We start from the raw sequence: 13787 nt of genomic DNA on the forward strand, positions 1-13787 counted from the left end.
GTCTCCCTTTCGTTCAAGAAATCGCGTTTTCAACTGATGAATTTTGATTAAGCGACGTGAATAGTTAGTGGGGCTTGTTTTGCGAAATTTCAAATTTTGAAAACTTTCATTATTTCTGATTCGGCCCACATATATTTTAATCTTTTCATTTTAACCCATTTTACGTGTTTAATTAATCCTAACTATGTCACGTCATCTTCTCTAAATTATAAAAAATTTGATGAACAGTTTCAAGGCCATTTTCTTAAATACATAATTGGGGGGACCGGGCAGCTAAATTTTCTCCTTTATATAACCGTGAGTTCACTATTTGTTTCCAGTTTTCCTTTTATAATTATATTGTTGCTATTATTTAGTTATTTTTTTCCTTATTCAGTTGACTGCTCATTAGGGTTTAGTTAGCGTATAGCATTTTCTTTCTTTTCAATTGGGGTTTGAATTTATTTGAAATATATGGGTGGTGGTGCGGAAGCACACGCTCGATTCAAGCAATATGAGTATAGAGCAAACTCGAGTCTTGTTGTCACGACGGTTTCTCGCCCACGTGATACTCACGAGCCCACTGGCGAGCCTGAATCTCTCTGGGGTAAGATTGACCCCAGAAGCTTTGGTGACCGTTCTTACAGGGGCAGACCCCCCGAGTTAGATGAGAAATTAAAGAAATCTAAGAAGAAGAAGGAGCGTGATCTGCTTGCTGAACCTGTTCCTCGACAGAGCAAGAGATTTGGTCTTTGTCAAGAGAGCGTTCTTACTTCCTCTGAGGAAGGGCTTTACCAGCCCACGACCGAGGAAACCAGAGATGCCTATGAGCATATGCTCAGTGTCATTCAACAACAGTTGGGTGGTCAGCCTCTTGATATTGTTAGTGCGGCTGCTGACGAGATTTTGGCTGTTCTTAAGAATGACACTGTTCAAAACCCTGATAAGAAGATGGATATTGAGAAGTCGTTGAACCCTATACCAAATCATATCTTTGATCAGTTTGTTTCCATTGGAAGGCTTATTACTGATTATCAAGATGGGAGTGATGCTGGGGCCTCCACTGCTAATGGTGATGAGGCACTTGATGACAATAATAGCTATGAGGCACTCAATAACAATATGGGCGTGGCTGTTGAATTTGAAGAGAATGATGATGAAGAGGAAGAGAGTGATCTGGATATGGTTCAGGAGGGTGAAGAGGATGATGATGATGTGGATGAGCCCAATGGTTCTGCGGCTATGCAAATGGGTGGTGGCATCGATGATGATGATTCACAGGACGCGAATGAGGGCATGAGTCTTAATGTCCAGGGTATAGATGCTTATTGGCTTCAAAGGAGAATCTCTCAAGCTTATGAGCAACAAATTGACCCACAGCAGTGTCTGAAGCTTGCAGAAGAGGTTCTAAAGATACTTGCTGAGGGAGATGATCGGGAAGTTGAGACTAATCTGTGGGTGCATCTTCAGTTTGAGAAATTCAGTCTCATTAAGTTTTTATTGCATAACCGTCTGAAGATTGTGTGGTGTACTCGTTTGGCAAGGTCCAAAGACCAAGAAGAGAGGAAGAAGATTGAGGAGGAAATGAGGGGTTTGGGTCCTGATTTGGTTGCAATTTTGGAGCAGTTGCATGCAACGAGGGCAACTGCCAAGGAAAGGCTGAAGAATCTGGAGAAGAGTATTAGAGAAGAGGCTTGCAGGCTGAAGGATGGGAGTGGTGGAGATGGTAACAGGGATAGGAGGGCTCTTGTTGATAGAGATGCAGATGGTGGCTGGTCGCGGGGTCAGCGCCAGTTACTTGATCTAGACAGCCTTGCTTTTGAACAGGGTGATCTTTTGATGGCAAATAGAAAGTGTCATCTTCCTACGGGGTCTTATAGACATCTTAGCCAGGGATATGAAGAAGTTCATGTGCCAGCATTGAAACCAAATCCACTGGATCCCAATGAGAAGCTGATAAAGATCACTGAAATGCCAGAGTGGGCACATCCAGCTTTCAGAGGAATGACTCAGTTGAACAGGGTGCAGAGTAGAGTGTATGAGACTGCCCTTTTTTCAGCAGATAATATACTGTTGTGTGCTCCTACCGGGGCTGGGAAAACTAATGTTGCCGTGCTTACCATACTTCAGCAGTTAGCATTGAATCAGAACCCAGATGGTTCATTCAACCATAGCAACTATAAGATTGTCTATGTGGCACCGATGAAAGCTCTTGTTGCTGAAGTCGTCGGTAATCTTTCTAATCGTTTGCAGGTATATGATGTCAAGGTGAGGGAGCTAAGCGGAGACCAGACACTGACGCACCAACAAATTGAAGAAACACAAATAATTGTGACCACTCCTGAGAAGTGGGATATCATTACCAGAAATCAGGGGATCGGACCTACACGCAGCTTGTGAAACTGCTTGTTATTGATGAAATTCATTTGCTTCATCAGAATAGAGGGCCGGTGCTTGAAAGTATTGTTGCTAGGACTATTAGGCAAATTGAAACTACAAAAGAGCATATTCGGTTGGTTGGGTTGTCAGCTGCACTTCCCAATTATGAAGATGTGGTGTTATTTTTACGAGTGGATTTGGGAAAAGGGTTGTTCCACTTCGATAATAGCTATAGACCCGTCCCTCTTTCTCAACAGTATATTGGGATCACGGTCAAGAAGCCATTGCAAAGGTTCCAGTTGATGAATGATTTGTGTTATGAAAAGGTTATGGCAGTTGCTGGAAAGCATCAAGTTCTTATTTTCGTTCACTCCAGGAAGGAAACAGCAAAAACAGCTCGTGCAATACGAGATGCTGCACTTGAGAATGATACCCTTGGTAGATTCTTGAAGGAGGACATTGTCAGCCGTGAGATTCTCCGAAGTCACACAGATATGGTCAAGAGCAATGATCTTAAAGACCTTTTGCCTTATGGTTTTGCAATTCATCACGCTGGGATGACAAGGGGTGACCGTAAAGTTGTTGAGGATCTTTTTGGTGATGGAAATGTGCAGGTGTTGGTTCCACTACAACTCTTGCTTGGGGGGTGAATTTGACTGCTCATACAGTGATCATCAAGGGAACCCAGATTTACAATCCAGAGAAAGGGGCATGGACCGAGCTTAGTCCTCTGGATATTATGCAGATGCTTGGTCGTGCTGGAAGGCCTCAGTATGATTCATATGGGGAAGGGATTATCATTACTGGTCATAGTGAACTTCAACACTATCTTTCTTTAATGAATCAACAGCTCCCTATTGAAAGTCAGTTTTGTGTCCAAACTAGCTGATCAGCTAAATGCTGAAATTGTCCTTGGGACTGTCCAAAATGCTAAAGAAGCCTGCAATTGGATTGGATACACTTACCTGTACATTCGTATGTTACGAAATCCTTTGCTTTATGGTTTGTCGCCTGAGGTTCTGAAAGAAGATATAACATTGGGGGAGAGGAGAGCTGATTTGGTAAGAATCTCTGTAGTGTAGCTTCTCTTTTTTTCTTTTTCTTTTTTCTTTAATTGGCGGGATCTCTTTTTTTATCATTCTCATTTGTTTGATCTTTTGCATGCACGTCTAGTTGCATTTTTAATCTGTTCCTTTTTCTCCTGATGGTGTGGTGCTTAGTATGGGGGGAATTTTTCGTTCACCAAAATGAATCAATTTTTTGGTCCTTTGCATGAGGATTTGACTAGGCATTTAAAGATATGTATTTAAATTTATTTCTGCCCGTGATTGTTTCCATAACTGCACTAAGGCTCTTTTTATTTTTACTTTTTAAATTTTATTTTCAAAGTTTCTATTGATTTGAGAGTCTCTGTGTGTGTGGTTGCAATTTTTTTTTTCAAACTTCCTTAGGTTATATTTGTATCCTTTATTGTAATTTCATAAATTATTCATCATACTTGCTGAGTTGCTTATCAACAATGGAACTTGTCTTAAAGGACACAATAAGAAAAAAAAAAGAGAAGTTTTTTCAGTCTCCTCTTGTATTTGTCTGTTTTTTCTATTATAACGGCTGTCTTGTACACCTTGTAGCTCACCAAATTGATTTGTCTATTGCACGTTTGATTGGATCATTTTACTGTTAGTTTATTTAAATCATCCTAGTTCTTTCTTTCCATTTGCTGAAACTTATGTTTGATTTCTTTTTGTAGATTCATTCCGCTGCCACCATCTTGGACAGAAATAACTTGATCAAGTACGATAGGAAAAGTGGATATTTCCAGGTTATGGACTTGGGTCGCATTGCAAGCTACTACTATATAACTCATGGGACAATAGCCACATATAATGAGCATTTGAAGCCAACAATGGGCGATATTGAGCTTTGCTGGCTATTTTCTCTTAGTGAAGAATTCAAATATGTAACAGTTAGGCAAGATGAGAAGATGGAGCTGGCTAAGCTGTTGGACTGTGTTCCCATTCCCATACAGGGAAGCCTGGAAGAGCCTAGTGCCAAGATTAATGTTTTGCTGCAGGCATACATTTCTCAGCTAAAGCTTGAAGGGCTTTCATTGGTTTCTGACATGGTGTTCATAACTCAGGTTAGTTTTCTTCTTTTTGCCATGTTCTTTCTGTCATTCCTTTATTATTCCTGAGGAACACAAGATTTCACATATCTCTTTTCTCATTTTACATTTTTTTTATTCTTTATTAGAGTGCGGGACGTCTTATGAGAGCTCTTTTCGAGATTGTATTGAAACGGGGTTGGGCACAATTAGCAGAGAAAGCTTTGAACTTGATCAAAATGGTTACCAAACAGATGTGGAATGTTCAAACACCTCTCCGCCAGTTCAATGGAATCCCAAATGAAATTTTAATGAAGTTGGAGAGGAAAGATTTTGCATGGGAAAGGTATTATGATCTCTCAGCTGCGGAGCTTGGGGAGCTCATTTGTTACTCAAAGATGGGCAGAACACTTCACACATTTGTTCACCAATTCCCAAAACTAAACATTGCAGCGCATGTTCAACCAATTACTCGCACTGTTTTAAGGGTTGAACTTACAATAACACCAGACTTCCAGTGGGATGACAGGGTCCATGGATATGTGGAGCCATTTTGGGTAACTGTGGAGGATAATGATGGTGAATACATTATTCATCATGAATATTTTATGCTGAAGAAGCAGTACATAGATGAGGACCACACACTGAATTTTACTCTGCCAATCTATGAACCATTGCCGGCACAGTATTTTATACGTGTTGTGTCAGATAAGTGGCTGGGTTCACTAACTGTTTTACCTGTCTCTTTCAGGCACCTTATATTGCCAGAAAAGTATCTTCCACCAACAGAGCTCTTGGACTTACAACCTCTCCCGGTGACAGCATTGTGCAATCCAGCATATGAAAATCTTTATAAGGATTTTAAGCATTTTAACACTGTCCAGACTCAGGTCTTTACTGTTTTGTATAATTCAGATGATAATGTCTTAGTTGCTGCGCCAACAGGGAGCGGGAAGACGATATGTGCAGAGTTTGCCATTTTGAGGAATTGTCAAAAAGCATCTGATAGTGTCATGCGTGCTGTATATATAGCACCCATTGCAGCTCTTGCCAAAGAACGTTTCCGTGATTGGGAGGTGGCCGTCGTCTTGGAATGCAGGTGGTTGAATTAACTGGGGAAACAGCCATGGATCTGAAACTGCTTGAGAAAGGTCAAATAATTATCAGTACTCCAGAGAAATGGGATGCTTTATCCCGCCGCCGGAAGCAGAGGAAGTATGTGCAGCAGGTTAGTCTTTTCATTGTTGATGAACTCCACCTGATTGGTCCTGTCTTGGAGGTGATTGTTTCTCGGATGAGATATATTTCCAGCCAGGTTGAAAACAAGATGCGTCTTGTTGCTCTGTCTACTTCTCTTGCAAATGCCAAGGATCTTGGCGAATGGATAGGGGCTACCTCTCATGGCCTTTTCAATTTTCCTCCTGGGGTTCGTCCTGTGCCTCTGGAAATACATATTCAGGGAGTGGATATATCCAATGTTGATGCAAGGATGCAAGCCATGACGAAACCCACATATACTGCAATTGTCCAACATGCCAAGAATGGAAAGCCTGTGGTTGTATTTGTCCCTTCAAGAAAATATGTGCGACTCACTGCTGTGGATCTGATGACATATTCAAGGATGGACGGTGATCAGAATTCAGCTTTTCTATTGCGATCCCATGAAAACTTTGAGGAATATCTTAGTGGTATCAGTGAAGAGATGTTGAGAGCTACTTTGCGTCATGGAGTGGGGTACTTGCATGAGGGTTTAAACAGTTCTGATCAAGAAGTTGTTTCAGAGCTATTCAAAGGTGGATTCATTCAGGTTTGTGTTATTAGTAGTTCGTTCTGTTGGGGAGTGCCATTGACAGTACATTTGGTGGTTGTGATGGGAACACACTATTATGATGGGCAGGAAAATGCTCATACGGACTATCCTGTTGCAGATCTATTGCGGATGATGGGTCATGCTGGTCGACCTCTGCTGGATAATTCTGGAAAATGTGTCATCCTCTGTCATGCCCCTTGTAAAGAATACTACAAAAAGTTCTTGTATGAAGCATTTCCTGTTGAAAGTCATTTGCATCACTTCCTACACGATAATTTCAATGCAGCAGTTGTTGCAGGAGTTATTGAGAACAAGCAAGATGCTGTGGATTATCTCACTTGGACGTTCATGTACAGGAGGCTCACTCAAAATCCAAACTACTACAATCTCCAGGTTGTAAATCAGAGGCATCTCTCTGATCACCTCTCGGAGCTGGTTGAAAATACATTAAGTGATCTGGAAGCAAGCAAGTGCATCATTATAGAAAATGACATGGACTTTTCTCCTTCAAATCATGGCATGATTGCTTCTTACCATTGCATCAGTTATACTACTATTGAACAGTTCAGTTCTTCTTTGACTCTGAAGACAAAGATGAAGGGTCTTCTGGAGATTCTCGCTTCAGCTTCAGAGTATGTGCAACTACCTATACGACCTGGGGAGGAAGAGGTGGTTCGGAGGTTAATTAATCACCAGGGATTTTCATTTGAGAATCCAAGATGCACTGATCCTCATGTTAAGGCGAATGCTCTTCTTCAAGCACACTTCTCGAGGCAATCAGTGGGTGGGAACCTTGCATTGGACCAGCGGGAGGTTCTCCTTTCTGCTAGTAGATTGCTCCAGGCTATGGTTGATGTTATTTCAAGTAATGGTTGGTTGAGCCTTGCACTCCTTGCAATGGAAGTGAGTCAAATGGTGACTCAGGGCATGTGGGAATGTGATTCCATGCTTCTCCAGCTCTCGCATTTCACAAAAGATTTGGCGAAGAAATGCCAAGAGAATCCTGGCAAGAGCATAGAGACAGTGTTTGATTTGGTTGATATGGAGGATGATGAGAGGCATGAGCTCCTGCAGATGTCTGATTCACAGTTAACTGATATTGCAAGGTTTTGCAATCGTTTCCCCAACATAGACATAACTTATGAGGTGCAGGATGGTGATAATGTAAGGGCTCGGGAAGACATTATATTGCAAGTCACCCTTGAGCGGGATGTGGAGGGGAGGACAGAGGTGGGACCTGTTGATGCTCCCAGATATCCTAAAGCCAAAGATGAACGCTGGTGGCTTGTTGTTGGCGACACCAAGACTAACCAGTTGGTTGCCATTAAGAGGGTGTCACTCCAAAGGAAGTCAAGGGTCAAGCTTGATTTTGCTGCTCCTGCAGATGCTGGCAAGAAATCATATACTCTGTATTTTATGTGTGATTCATATTTGGGCTGTGACCAAGAATACAGTTTCACCGTTGATGTCAAAAAAGTTGGTGGCCCGGATGAAGACAGTGGATGAGAATGAGCAGAAAGTTGTGTGTCTCTACCTCGGAGTTTCGACTCTCTGCTTGTCTCCTATTAACTTCTATTGTTTTTGCTATGAGTGCTTGCACTATTAACATGAACGTATCGGCAAATCAGTGTACAGTTTTTTGTTTTTTGTTTTTTTTTTTTAAATCAGATAAAAATTGGGATGCCCGGTATGTTTCACATAACTGTACCGTGCATTACTCAACTTGTTTTAATTATGCTGGCATGGGAAAGAGATTGAGAATTGGGATCTTCTCTTTTTGCAGCTGGTCATCTAAACTGCATTCTTGGCTGTGTTTGTTTTGAATAATATTTTTGAAAAAGTTAAGTTGGATTGTTACTACGATGATAAGATTTGAAAATTAACAAAAACAGTCTCTAAGTTTGTTAATATAGTTAAACATCTTTTACAATAAAATATTGAAAATTAACAAAAATACTTTTACCCATCCATTAAATGTTGACCACTACCGTTGCCGATATGGTATTTTTCGATCAAATTTGATCACATTTGGTCATCAATAACGGTCATATCTGATAATCATTTGTTAATATTTCCTTTTTATTAAGTTTAGTAACCAGAAAGCATCAACTGAGCATGAAAATTTTTATATATGAAGAGCAGTAATGTTTGACAGGAAATTCAAATATATGATAATCACTTTTTTGTGAGAGTATTAACCCTCATGAGACCAGCTCTACCATGATATTATATGAAGCTCTGTCAGGTTCACAACCCATGTGCTGCATAGTGAAAATTCTTTGATGCATAGACAATACTTGAGGAAAGAACTAGTAAATGCTTCAATCTAATCTTCATAGATACGAAACTCCTCAGGCTCAGGATTATCTTGGCAAAAGAATTCAAGAGGATCTTGTTTCTCAAGTTTTCGTCTGAGATCCGCCTTGGCTTGGCTCACTTCATCCCACGCTACCTCTGTCAGTTGCTTCTCTCTCATATGCGTCCCCTTAAACTTTTGCCATCCCCGTCGCTTTCACACTCGTATTCCTTCTTTCCACCTTCTTCTGTTCAACCGATACTATTATTATTGGTACAGAAATCCTCAAGCACATTTACTTGTATAAAAATGCTTCTAAAATTCAAAGAAACAACATATTTACATGCTCCCGAAAGCAACTACATAATGACAAGTTTCTACTATTGCTTTACCTCTTGAGTAATTCCTCAGTTGAAAAGTGACAGAAATTATTAACTCTCAGCATAGGTAGCTTGATTACAAAATCAATACAACACATGAAAGAAATTATAAAATCAGAAATATGATTATGAGATGCGCTTCTGATTAAACATCAAGAAGTGAAGAATGAATAAAGATTATTAATGAGAATGCATAACAAACCATTAACTCCATATTAATCGAGTTGTTCCGACTACTCTCCGAATGCCATTCTTCCTCTTTTCCATAATGTAAAAAGCTGCACCAAGACAATGAATATTTAATGAAATTTGAAACTATGAACAGAAAACTACATGCCTTAGTATAAAGTAAAAAACACTTCAACATTATCGGAAAATTGATTTAAGGAAAGTGGGATTATGACCTTTAAAAAGTACAACCAGAGGTTATGCGAAATATTTCCAATTTCTAGGAGGGATACAAAGTACAGTAGACAGAATTGGATGCCTGGCTTCAATAAGCTCAAATAGATCAAATGCAACAAGAAAACAACTTCACGACATCTTAAACTTGTCTCACTGCATCAAAATTAACATATCAAAATCAAAGTTTATTCGAGAGAACAGGGCTTTGTCATACTAAAGAGAGAGAACCAAAACAAATCTCACTCTACCAGTCATCAAGGGATTTCATCAAGGGTCCACAGTAATTGGAGAAGCTTCTTCATCTAACATACTTTCATTGATAAGAACTTCCCATCTAGCATGGTTGTATCATAATGTTTGAATTCCTCCTCGGCATCGATTCATCATTCCATGATCAATTGATGTTAAACCACATTGTGACATGAAGATACAAGCATTAATATTATTGACAAGATTAAAAAATGATAATAATCATCTTAATTCTAAAAAGGGTTTATGTATATATGAATAGGTAATTGGTTGTCATCAACAACAATTTGTTCTTTTAACGAAGCAATGTCGCATATAGAAATATAGATGAGATGCTACTCACTAAGCAAATGTGAAAAGAAAAACAAACCTTCTTATTAGGAACAGGGGCATTTTCAACCCCGTCAAATCTTCTGTTTCAACAAAGCACAGTTCCACTCATCCAACACATCTTCAATGTCATAAGACTGTCCTTGAGCCGATCTATCACTTGTCTTTCCTCTGCATCAAGGAGCACAGCTTGAATAGCTTGAAGATCTGAGCTTTTTAACTTTTTTGTGAAGACCAACAACTAGCCTCACCTCCTGTTGTATCCCTTGGGCAATGATTGAAGTCAATTGCTCCAAGACACCGGAAATAATAGCATCAGCCATAATCAGAAAAGATAAATATTTTATAATAGCTGCTTTGTGCTAGGGTACTCATAGAACAATAGTAAGTAAAAGACATGACTAGTAGCAAAAGTAAATGGGCCCAAAAATTTTCTTTTCTTACATATAAACATTCTTTATACAAAATAAAACTATCATTTACAAAATGATATTAAAACAACGGACAGTGTAGCTATTACTCCTCGCTTGTCGATGCCCGTCCAACTGCGTTCTCACCTAGATCCTGCAACCACAAAGAAAACAACGGGGTGAGCACAAAATAATGCTCAATAAGTAAATCCTCTACGATTGTCCCCGTTACTCATTTCTTTTAATTCTTTCCTTACATTTTTCTCATCTCATTTATGATCTCTTTCACACAGTTCTCTCACTTAATTTCTTATATATATATATATGTTACAGCCTCATCTTACCTGAGGCACGGTCGGGTGGAGTTCACACAGCACCAACCCACTCTTTGTGATTTTCGGGTGGAGATCACAAAGCACCATCCCATTTCTCATCACTATCGGGTGGAGATCACAAAGCACCAACCCATTTTTCATATTTTCTCATTCTAGCCTCTCTTAGAGTAGTTCATTCACACAATTCTCTACTCTTTCTCAAACTACTCCTCAAATGCACAATTAATGCATATGGATGGTTCATGTTCATTAATGCACTTAGGAAATGCCAATATGCAATGTTGCAGAAATTAAGGTTTACAACTCATACTCATACTTCTCTTAGGCATTTCATCAAACAATTAGTGTGCATACCTACACTCCACTTTGTTTATAAGTCCATTCCTCCCTTGGACCATCCAAAATAGGAGAAAACTCCCTTACCAAACTATAATCCCTGCCATAACTTAAAACTTCCAAAAAGATTTCTCAATCTCCTCCAATTTCATCACAAGTTCAATAACATAACATATATCATGCATAAATAAATCTCTACTCAAAGAATTTCTCAAATATCAACTTGGATTGGGATTTACTTACCTTGTGATGGTGTGATTCCACTAACACTTATATTTTCCTTTGGTAGATGTCTTTTCTCTACACCTTTAAATATTAACACATTAAGACCTCAACACCTTTATAGGTAAATTTCACATTTAGAGCAAGGATTCTTACCTTAGGATGCCTTAGATCAATTCTCTACCAAGATCCAACTAAAAAACCCTCAAAAATCCTTGAAAGCTTAAAGGAAGAATTGAGAGGAAATGGTGAAAGAGTATGGCGGTGGAGAATAATGAATGAAGGGTTTACAAAGTTTATCCCCTTTTAGCTCAAAATATATTCATTCATTCCCATATTGCCCTTACTCTTTCTCCAAAATTCCATCCTTGTCCTTTAAATCATTACAATCACACCCCCACTTTAACATATTCTCCCTAAAATTTCCTTACATTTCACTCCCCACTTTTCCTGCTAATTAGGGGTAGAATGGTCATTGTGCCCCAAAGGAAGAATTCTCTAGAAACTGAATACACCTTTTGTCAAGCCCTTCGCCGCGGCGAAGAATATTTTTTCGCCCCGACGAAAATTTACAGAACTTACACCGTAGGTTGCAGGACTTCATCGCCGCGGCGAAGCTTCTTCTTCGCCCCGGCGAAGTCTGTAACACAAAAATTCGCCAAGTCTTTACAAATTTCAGGGCAACACTCAACCAACGCACAATATCCATTCAACCAAGGACCAACCAAACAATATTAACAATATAACAACTCAATTGAGAGCAAACCAATAAAGATTCAAGCAATGCAACGTAAATTCACTACATACCTCAAGTGGGGCTTTACATATTTGTAAGAAGAAAGAGCAAGAGATATATTCGTGAAGCTTTTGACATTGTTTGAATTCTTATACTACATAACATAGAAGAAGCCTAGAAACCAACAAATGTTACATGGTGGCAAAGGACTTGCACACCTTTTATTGATACCAATAATTCAACAAAAACATGCAGACTTCAATGTTGATATATACCAAATCCTTTTAAAATAATAGAATCAGTAATGGTGAGCCTGCTTGGCCAGCACCTTGAATCATCTTTTGTTTGGTTCTATGTATAGTTGTGTTGTAGTAATACTTTTATATATAAAGCTGAAGTGGTAAATCTATATTATTAAATTAAATTATGAAGAATTTTATCCATATATAGAGCTCACTAAGAAAATGTGAAAACCAGAAGATTCAGCACTTGTTTCATTAGGCAAAAGTTTCTTCTTGTTACACTATAAGTGCCTCAATGAAGTTTCTGCCATTGAACTATAAAGAATTGGTCCTTCATTCTTCCTCTCTTCCATAACCCAGCGTTGTGACCTTTAAGGAGTACAAAGACAATTATACACAAAGATTCAACGGATGGCAATTTTCCCAAGGGAGGCAAATGCTTGTAGAGTTTATGCATCCAACTAGTGTTAAGTCCCTGAGGTTGGTTAAGGACATCATCTAGTTGGGTAAAAGCACACTGACATATGAAAAATGCATTAATTATTTATAGGATTACAAATGACAGTGATGATGTTAATTCTAAAAAAGGGTAGTAAATTGTTCTATTTAAGAAGCAAGTAAGAGATAGATATATAGATCAGAGGCCAGCTTACCCAACAAAATGTGAAAACCAAAAGATTCAGTACTTGTTTCATGAAGCAAATTTGCTTTTATTTCTACAAGTGCATCAATGGAGTTTCTGCAATTGCTTTGCCCTAGAGCATTCCCTGCGGTGAGGAAATCAGTTCTACACATTAAAGAAATAGCAGATTCAGAAAGAGGATGATGTGATATGCTTTTGTTTAAACATCAAGAATGAAGAAAAAATAAAGATTATTAGTAAGAATGCATTACCAACCATGTATTAACTCTAATATGTTTATTAATCACAATTCTTCAACTAATCTCCGAATGTCATTGTTCCTCTCTTAAAATAACGCAAAATACAGTGCTGAGACAATAAATATTTGATGAAACTTGCAACTATGAATAGAAAATTACATGCCTTAGTATAAAGAAAAAGAAACTTAAACAGTATCAGGAAATTGATTAAAGGAAAGTGGGATTATGACCTCTAAGAAGTACATAGGTTATCCAAGATATTTCTAGGCCTGTCAACTTGTTTCAGGATGATACAAACTTCAGTAGACAGAACATATGTGGTTCCAATAAGCTCAAATAGAGAAGAAGAAGAAGAAGAAGAAGAAGAAAAATGAATTCATGACATCTTAAATTTGCCTGATAAGTACAGAGACAACCAAAACAAACTTAGCTTCTGAGTCATCCAGGGATTTCATAGAGAATCCAGTGTGGTGACAGATGCAGTTGCTCAATATCTTGTTAAAAGTCACAGCTTTCATTGATAATTTCCCTACTAGCATGCTTGTATCATTATGTTTGAATTCCTCCTCTGTTACGATTCATGGTTCCATGATCATTCGATGCTAAAGCACACTCTGACATGAAGATGCTAACATTAATACCATATAAAAGTTTTCTAAACAAAGGTTGAATATAAATTGGTGATTGGCTAC

General features: G+C 38.7%; 1 protein-coding gene and 1 long non-coding RNA gene across 2 annotated transcripts; one reads left to right on the forward strand and one right to left on the reverse strand.

Moving 5' to 3' along the window:
• Positions 1-450: 450 nt before the first annotated feature.
• LOC116117744 (DExH-box ATP-dependent RNA helicase DExH12-like) lies at positions 451-7784 on the forward strand (the record flags this gene model as incomplete). The annotated part of the gene is given in 7 exon segments (XM_031403758.1): positions 451-2341; positions 2344-2976; positions 2979-3226; positions 3228-3419; positions 4109-4498; positions 4612-5536; positions 5539-7784. Coding segments are annotated over 7 exon segments (6519 nt in total), but the record flags the coding sequence as incomplete, so codon positions are not given.
• Positions 7785-12677: 4893 nt separating this feature from the next.
• Positions 12678-13367, reverse strand: LOC116117749. The gene is made up of 3 exons (XR_004126025.1): positions 13112-13367; positions 12867-13000; positions 12678-12730 (listed from the first exon to the last, which is right to left on the reverse strand). It is a non-coding gene; the product is annotated as an uncharacterized LOC116117749 (long non-coding RNA).
• Positions 13368-13787: the final 420 nt, after the last annotated feature.

The sequence above is a fragment of the Pistacia vera genome, unplaced genomic scaffold, assembly GCF_008641045.1.
Source record: "Pistacia vera cultivar Batoury unplaced genomic scaffold, PisVer_v2 Contig820, whole genome shotgun sequence".
In the NCBI taxonomy this organism is placed as follows: domain Eukaryota; kingdom Viridiplantae; phylum Streptophyta; class Magnoliopsida; order Sapindales; family Anacardiaceae; genus Pistacia; species Pistacia vera.